Source organism: Haliaeetus leucocephalus, unplaced genomic scaffold (assembly GCF_000737465.1).
Source record: "Haliaeetus leucocephalus isolate CR32 unplaced genomic scaffold, Haliaeetus_leucocephalus-4.0 Scaffold1, whole genome shotgun sequence".
Lineage (NCBI taxonomy): Eukaryota > Metazoa > Chordata > Aves > Accipitriformes > Accipitridae > Haliaeetus > Haliaeetus leucocephalus.
This window is the reverse complement of record NW_010972437.1, coordinates 13,363,540-13,371,991: the sequence shown is the minus strand read 5'-3', so window position 1 is coordinate 13,371,991 and position 8,452 is coordinate 13,363,540. Positions and strand designations below refer to the sequence as shown.

At 41.3% G+C, this 8,452-nt stretch overlaps 2 protein-coding genes across 3 annotated transcripts in view; one reads left to right on the top strand and one right to left on the bottom strand.

The window, feature by feature from the left end:
* The window catches only part of G6PC2 (glucose-6-phosphatase, catalytic, 2), a 29,429-nt gene that overhangs the window by 11,275 nt on the left and 9,702 nt on the right, over positions 1 to 8,452 (top strand). The window lies entirely within an intron of this gene.
* ABCB11 (ATP-binding cassette, sub-family B (MDR/TAP), member 11) overlaps positions 3,346 to 8,452 on the bottom strand; it is a 47,469-nt gene continuing 42,362 nt past the window's right edge. For both annotated transcript variants that reach the window (XM_010567244.1, XM_010567235.1), the window contains 6 exons: positions 7,877 to 8,118; positions 7,607 to 7,763; positions 6,347 to 6,544; positions 5,336 to 5,542; positions 4,306 to 4,452; positions 3,346 to 3,546 (listed from right to left, as the gene is read on the bottom strand). In XM_010567244.1, the coding sequence (XP_010565546.1) occupies positions 3,346 to 3,546; positions 4,306 to 4,452; positions 5,336 to 5,542; positions 6,347 to 6,544; positions 7,607 to 7,763; positions 7,877 to 8,118 (1,152 nt within the window). The remainder of the gene's footprint in view (positions 3,547 to 4,305; positions 4,453 to 5,335; positions 5,543 to 6,346; positions 6,545 to 7,606; positions 7,764 to 7,876; positions 8,119 to 8,452) is intronic.

Sequence of the window (8,452 nt, the reverse complement as noted above, 5' to 3'; positions counted from 1 at the left end):
GTTTAGTGGGCATGGTTGATGGTTGGACTCGATGATCTTGAAGGTCTTTTCCAACCTAAGTGATTCTATGATTCTAAATCAGGAGCCAGCCATTTAGTTGATACAGTGAAATTGGCCTACCCGTAGGCTTTCGTGAATTTATCCCAGTTTAAAATTATACTTCATGCCCTATTTAATAAGATTGTGTGGCACCTTAAAGAAGAGCTATCAAATTGTTAAATATTTAAACTGTAACTTCATCAGGCTTTTGCAGCTGTTTATACAGTTAATATTTGGAACAGATACAGAGCATATACACTTAGATGGCGATGGGCTGAACTACTCAGCCTAGTTTGGGCTGCAAGGCCCCCTTTTTAATTAAGCTTCTCCTGTGTAGTAAGGAGGGTGAAAAGTGCTTGACTGATCCACTTGCTCCCACTAATGGGATCCCAGGAGAACATTAATCTTTTATTCTTGACTTAGAGATGCCCAAATTGGGATAATGTAATTCCAAAAGTCCTTCCATCTGTCTGCAGAAAGATTCTCACAAGCCAGGAATTATATGAAATGAAAGCATCCCTCACTCCTCATACAAACTAGCTGACAACTTGACTTTACATTCAGTTCACAACATTCACTTTTGCTAATATGCAGCTTTTCTTTTTGTCCTCCCCATTCCCTGTTGTGCCTTCCTGATGGAAGGACTCTGGCCACTGACAGGCTGTTCCTGCTGAGAGTAGTCTAGCTAGACCAGGGGCTGTGTTTGCAGAGCAGTTACTCAGGTGCCATCCCCAAACAGTATCATGGTTATATTTATCCAGAGGAATAGGGTGGTTGGAAAACCAGGTAATGGAGCTGCCACGGACCATGCAGAGAAACACAGAGCAGGACACACCAAATGATACCGTCAGCTACTTCTGTCAAGACTAATGACTCAGGACTGGCTCTGAAAGACATAAGCAAATGCCTTTGGGTCTGCTCAGGGGTCCTGTCACCAAGCTCCAGGGGTGGGAGATCTTACCTGTGGGGTAGCTGCAGAGGAAAGGCCAGTCCAGCTCTGCACCGAGCAGTCCATCAAGGCTTGTTGCTCATGCTCAGACACACCACGTAGCTCCACTTGCACTTTAATCCCTTTGCACAGGTACTGAAGGGCTTTATAATCAACTGGTTGTCAATAGCACACAGGTATAAAGTGGCAGGAGATGGCGCCCAAGAACATGAAAGACCAATGCAAGTGTTCGAGTATACCATGACTGCCTTCTGTTTGTTATACAGGCATACTTCCCGGTATTTATTAGCTGCCTAAAAATAGGACAATGTTATGATGAAGAGTAGTACCACCCACCTGGGCCCATGTCACTCTGCTCCTGCAAGGAGGTGGTAGGCTCCTTTTGCAGGCAGGGCTAGTGCAGTTGCATTGGCCTTCTCAGCAGCTCTGTCCTGCGCAGCAGCCCCTTGTTACAGACATGATCTAAATACACAGAAATACTTGTTATCTGCTGCAAGATACTCACGTGCTTGTCTGAAGGGTGAGAGATGAAGTGCTAAAGCACAAGAGCCAGTAAAAAATACAATTTATTGGTATAATTTGGGCCACGACCCTTAGGCAAAAGTATTATGGAATAAGTACACACAGTCATTGTAGTTTTTAATAGAGAGTCGTTATTTTTCCATGGTCATAATATTAATATAAATTAAATATCATATAGGGATGTCAACAGGTTATTGATAGTCGCTCTGCCAATAGTTTCAGTCCTGAGCCATCCAAACTAATTATTGCTCTGGAACATAAAAAGGCTAAAAAGATGAAAAGAGAAGGCCAATAATGCAGCTTCCTTTTTCATTTTCAGTTAAGGATTAAAATACAGACTTGCTTGGGAAAATAGCATTTCAGTGTCAGCTATGTGATTTCAGTAGGGTCTGTTGAAGTAATTCTATTAATGGAGTTGTACAAAGTTGAAACTGGTTTTTCCTGCCTGGAATAAAGGGATGTATTCCAATAAAGGTTTCACCCTTACAGCTCTATTCAAGTTTCAGCAGTTGGTACTGTTGTGTAGTTTTATAAGATACTCCATTGTGGTGCGATTTATAATAAAGTGGGTGAACCCCTGCACCCCCAGCTGCAGATTTTAGGACATGGAGAATGACTTTTCCAGTTAATACTCTGTTATTCAAAATGAAGATTTAAATTTTGAAACTGTAATTTAGACTCTCTGCCTATCATCTGATTTGTTTCCAAGATCCCAGTCACTAAAGAGTCCTGTTGTCCTGCAGATAATAACCAATAACACATTTCAGACACATGCAGTAGACCTTACAATATACTGCTACAGATAACAAGCTCCTGCCAGAAGAAGATGCTTCCTGACCTTTGTCATTTCTGAATGAATAGTTGCTCTATCAACTCTGCTTAATACAAACAAAGGGCTAATTATGGCTATTTTTTCCCCACCTTTACTGAATATATTTATGATTGCTGTAAAAATACTCATCATTGTCTTGCCTTCTGAAAAAAGATATACATATTATCCATCACCATCTCAGTAGAAGTGATTTAAATAACTGTGATGATTAACTGTAGGATTTTACATTGATTTAACAAAAGCATTTATTCCTATTCAAAATCTATTTCACAGCTTTAATCAGTGGTAAGTGTAGGGGAGATGATCCTCTCCAGCTTCTGTTCCTCTCCCTTATTGCTTTCATTACTTTTCAGGAGGTGCCTTCTGTGTAAGTACTTAATGGTTTTGTTGAAGGGGCACGGCGATGCCAGGCCCAGGGCGCTGATGTGTTAGTGCTGTGGCTGCACACAGTGGAAGGAAGCCAAGCCTCCCCCAGTAGCACAGCTGACATGTATGGTATGAAGAGGCGGAAGGGTGAGGGTTCTGTACCCCCAGTAAGGGTATTTGTTGTAATCCTCCACAGGCTGAACGTTAGGAGAGATTTGATCCCCTTTGGGTATACAGTATCATGCTTGGGATGGTTTTTTTATTCATACGGCTTACCTAGAGAAGTGGCAGTTTCCAGAACACCAGAGCAGAGTCTTCCTTGGTGGCTAGTTGAGGACTGACAGGATTGTGCAGTCTGACTGCAGGTGGTGGCAGCTCCCCAGCTCACCAGCAACGATCTCTCCCATTTTCAGGCTTGCTTTCCCTTAGCACTGGGCTGAGCTACTTCCTGAATGGATCAGCCTATGCTCAGTCCCCTGCACGCGCTTGATGCAGAAAGCTGCGTACATTTAGGGTACCACAGAACTCACACTATTGCAGAGCACTTTCTAGCACAATGGGGTACCAATATACACATACCTACCACAGAGTATTTGCTTATGGAAAAGAAACCTTTCAAATTTAGAATCACAGTAATTCAGCTAATTGGGGCTCCAGTGGTAACAAGCTTGTAATAAGCTCCTTCCATGGCCATCAGTTCATCATGAGTGCCCCTTTCAATGACGAGTCCTTGCGACATCACAGCAATGATGTCAGCATTCTGGATCGTGGACAAGCGGTGGGCAATGACGATGCAGGTACGCCCTTCTCTGGCCTTATCCAGCGCTGCCTGCACAGTCTAAAGGCAACAGACAAAGTGTCAGAGTGAAAATATGCAAACCAAATTGGGGCTCAGAGCTGGAGAAATCCAATTGCTTCAGATTAATTAACTGTATTGTGCAAAACTGTATTTACCGTAACTTGTAAAAGTGACTATGAGACTAAATCAAAGGTTATGTTTCCGGTGTGCTCAGCTGGGTCATGAACTGAGTTTATTAGCAGTACAAAGAAGGGACAGGTAAACATAGACAGCAGTAGAAACTGAGGCAGGCCTTTATTCAGCTGACATGCTGAATGTCAGCTCAGTGTGGATATGTTTTTAAATTTCCACCATTTCTCTAATCTCTGAATGTAACCAAGCTACGCAAACTACGGCCCAAGTTCTTAGGCCCCTCACTGCTGTTTTTATTGAATATTCAGGCTCATCATTCACATGCTTGAATACATTTTAGTTTGGTTGGGTTTTAATGTGCAGAAGCTATATATATGAAACATTCCCACTGCATGCTTAGAAACCCAGGGAATTAGTATGGACATTTCTGAAAAAGTGCTGCCTCTCATTGGCAGTCTAAGAGCCCTTGTAGCTGGCTGCTGTTTTTTATAGCTGTGCTTCCTGGAACATTAAAGGTGTAAGTGCTGAATTAATAATGTGGAATAATAACATTGTGGTCGTGTAGTGGAGTATGTCGGGATGTCTCCCTAGAACAGAAAAAGGCATTGTACATTGTAAGCCACTGTATTAACAACTTGCCCTTACTGCTTTTCACTGCACATTTACCTTTTCACTTTCTGTGTCTAAGGCAGATGTAGCTTCATCCAGTAATAAAATTTTAGGATCTCGTATGATGGCCCTCGCTATAGCAATGCGTTGTTTTTGCCCACGAGACAGCTGGGATCCTTGAGCCCCAACATTGGTTTCATATTTCTGAAAAATAAACAAAAGGAAGATTTTATTCACGTGTAAGCAAATACAGTACACAACCTGAAAGAAGAGCATGAGGAGAGAGGCAAGAGCACTGTCCATTGCTGCCTCCTCCTCCTTAAAAATGCAGAATAACGTACAAATGCAGAAATACTGTATAATTGATACACAGTTTTGGGGAGACATTTCCGAGTCATGCTTTGCAGTGCGCATGGCCCAGGGGCCTAGGCAGTATGGTGATGGACCTGGAAGAAAAATTTGATAGCAAGATGTTGGCTGGTTTGTCTGAGGCAAACAGACCCCCATCCTAGGTTTGGGAGAAGAGGCTAAAAGTGATTTAAGGGCTTTCTGGACAAGTATTTTGTTTGGGTGCCTAAACTGCATCCATACCTTTTATGTTCTTCTGATTTGTATTTACACGATTTCAGTGCATTTAGATACTTATTAAGTGCACATAAGCAGCCAGCTTCAAATATTTTTGTCTAAATATCATGCCCTAGTCACAAGGCAAATCTCCCACAGCTGGGAACAGGATTTATATTTCCTGACTCAGTGTAACATTTTGACTGCTGAACTGTGCTTCTTCTTTCTTGTCCATGGCTTTGAAAAATCTTCCCTTTTCTCCTAGCTCAGAGTTGTAACTGCTGGTTTCATTTTTATAAATATTTGCCTACTGCGTAAAAACCCAGTCGCGACTCACGCCCACGCTCTCAGGAACATAACGAATGGTCTTGATACCCTCCTTGCTCCTACTGTTATGGCTGTAAAATTAAATAAAAGGTATACACATGTAGCAAATTTAACTGGGTTTGGAGCAACTCCCAGCTGCAATGAACACCGAGCAGCCTATCTGTAGTTCCACAGCCAAGGCCTCGTGGGTACTTACATCAGGCAGTGACATAACAAAATCATGCAGCTGAGCCTTCTGGGCCGCTTCTATGACTTTTTCCATCGCCGCCTCTTTGGTGTTATTGCCATATTTGATATTATCAGCAATGCTGCAGTCAAATAGCACAGGCTCCTGGGACACTATTCCAATTTTTGATCTAAGAAACTGTACATTTATTTTCTTGGTGTCGTGTCCATCTATTAACTGCCAGGAAATAGGAGAAAACTTGAAACATTCCAAAACAACAACCTGCAAAACCCAAATAGTTTATAGCAAAACTAAATGATTTGGCCTTATTATTAAAATGCAAACACTACTGATTTAAAGTGATGTGGAGAATCTAGTTATATTTGACTCCTTTGTGCATGAGCTGCATTTTCTCGGTATGCCTGTGATATGCCAACACTAGATCATTTGCTTAATCTTAAGTCCAAGTGAACTAATTAATTGCTTAAGGTTAGGTACATGCTTTGTTGCCTTCCTAGCATAGTGATCACCACACTTATTTTTTCCAAAGAAAGAGAAATCAAACTACATGGTTAAGTATTCACATGAGAAAAAGATATAAAAGCTTTTTAAGCGATCAGTAATTGAATAACTGGAAGTTAAATCTGGACAAATTCAACCTGCAAAGAAGCTGCATGTTGAAGCTGTATATTTAGGGATGTTCCAGACTCTGTTGCTCCATGCAGACTTGATTTTTGCTTATGCTTCCACAATGTATGCCACACGTTATGTTTCACATAGGAGCTACCAAGGTGAATGCATACAGCCTACATAATGCATAAAGGGTACACCGGAGGCTTGTAGTATTCTGATCTTGCCTGAATACCTCTGAGATGATACTCCGGAATTGTCCAAACGGTCCATATTTGTTTCAGAAGGAGCTGAAGCCCCAAGCTACATATGTATGTGCCACTACTGCTAGGCTGCACAAGCAGGACACACTCAGAAGAGTCCTTCTAGCATTCCTGAAAACAGCACACGAACCATGTTTCCTTTGCTTACCACACTTCCTTTCTCAGGGTCATAGAAACGCTCCAGAAGCTGTACACTGGTGCTTTTACCACAGCCGCTACTTCCAACAAATGCCAAAGTCTGTCCAGGCTTAACATCTACAGAGAGTCCTTTCAGGACCTGAATATCAGGCCGAGAAGGGTATGTGAATTTACAGTTAAGAAATTCAATGCTTCCCTTGAAATCATCCTGGTTAAAAAGAAAAAAAAGAGAAAGATGCTACAACAAGCTCAAGCTCAAAATTGAGTTCTAAAGTACGAAGTAACTCTTCCTCAGATTCCATTCTTGCATCTCTTATTTAAAACACGACATTTGTGCTTGTGAAATTAGCCTGGAAAGCAGGATAAGAACCATACTGGGGTAGCTGTCCTAGACATGAAGCCATTAGTCACAACACTATTGCTCTTCTTACACTTCCCCATACTGCACTGGTCAGAGGCATCAACTGGAAATAGGATTGCCTTGCAAATGGGTAAGTCTTTTATTTTAATCCAGACACTGTGTAAGTAAGTGTAAATTTGGTGGTAGTCCAAATAATACATTTGTGCAAAAAGCTGGATTTGGTAAAAGAAAAAAGAAAAAAAAAAAAAAGTCAATTTACCTTTGCAGCGTTAAAGCAATACATGAATTCAGGTCAGTTTTTCCAGAACTCTTAAAAAACTCTATTACAAAACTCTGAAGGGAGTCAAGATACTTCATTTGCATGGTTTGAAGTAAAAAAACTAGTGTATTTAATTCATAACAATTATTTCAAGTTTTCATTTAATTCTGAAAAACAATAAGCTAAATGGAAAGTAAACTGTTTGAATTTTCTGGATCTGACTTTTCAATTAACCAAAAATTGAGCATTTTCATTTTGTCTGACTCAAAGATGATTTGCCCCTTTGTGAACACCCCCAACATTTTGATGTGAATGGAAAAAAAGCCTCCATTATAAGCTAGCGATAGTCAGGTTTATGTGTGAACTGTAGAGCAGAAAGAAAAAACATGCTATTCTGTGAGTCATCCAAATTGGTCCTATTCCAATTTACAGTTTTACACTGACAAATTCCTAATAGCTGCACTTTAGATTACTCTTGCTGTCTAGTACAGAGCTCGCTGCTTCCAAAAGAGCAAAGACAAGTAACAATTATACAATCAGCATAACCTTTTTGTAAAGCAGTGATCCTCATTGACTTACAAACCATTAGTGCAAATTCAGTGCTTATAGTGAGCTGAATGACATCACAAATTGCTTATCTCTGCTCTTACCCATTTTTCCCCTTTTTCACTGTAAACACTGATTTTAGGAAGCCGATCGACCAGTTGAAAAAAGCGTGCAGCAGATGTTTTGGCTTTAGCATAGTTTGGGGTATAGGAAGAAGCTCTTCCCAAAGCAGTTCCACTGGTCACAATAGCAGAGATCACCCTGTGGGGAAGGGGGACACGGTCATTCTGGGGAAGCCATCAGGAAACTGAACGCTACACTGAGACCAGCGCTCCTGGAGAGGAGCCTGTTTCTGGCTCCAGGCAGGCTCCCACCTGAACACAAAGCTGTAATGGAGTCCTTCACTGTCAACCAGAAATCCTCCATATCTGTAAGAGACAGCATTGGCAATGAACACTATGCTCTGGGCAAAGCCAAAGCAGAGTCCGTAAACATGTGCTTTTTTGATTGCAGCTCTATAGGGCATATGTAGGTGCTTCTCAAAGTTGCTGATAAACATTTTCTCTTTCCCTATCCCAGCAACAGTCCTGATGTTAGAGAGGGCTTCACTGGAAATCTGGAGGAGGGGAAAAAAAAAAATGGGTAAAAGCTAATTTTTACTTGGAAAAGCAGAGTGTGCTCTTTCACAAATGCATGATTCTTTCATGAACACAGGGCACTAATGCCATATATAAATTGATTCAGATATGATACAGTGTCCTGGTTTCAGCTGGGATAGAGTTCACTGTCTTCCTAGTAGCTGGTACAGTGCTATGTTTTGAGTTCAGTATGTGAAGAATGTTGATAACACTGATGTTTTCAGTTGTTGCTCAGTAGTGTTTAGACTAGAGTCAAGGATTTTTCAGCTTCTCATGCCCAGCCAGGGCACCTGACCCAAACTGGCCAACAGT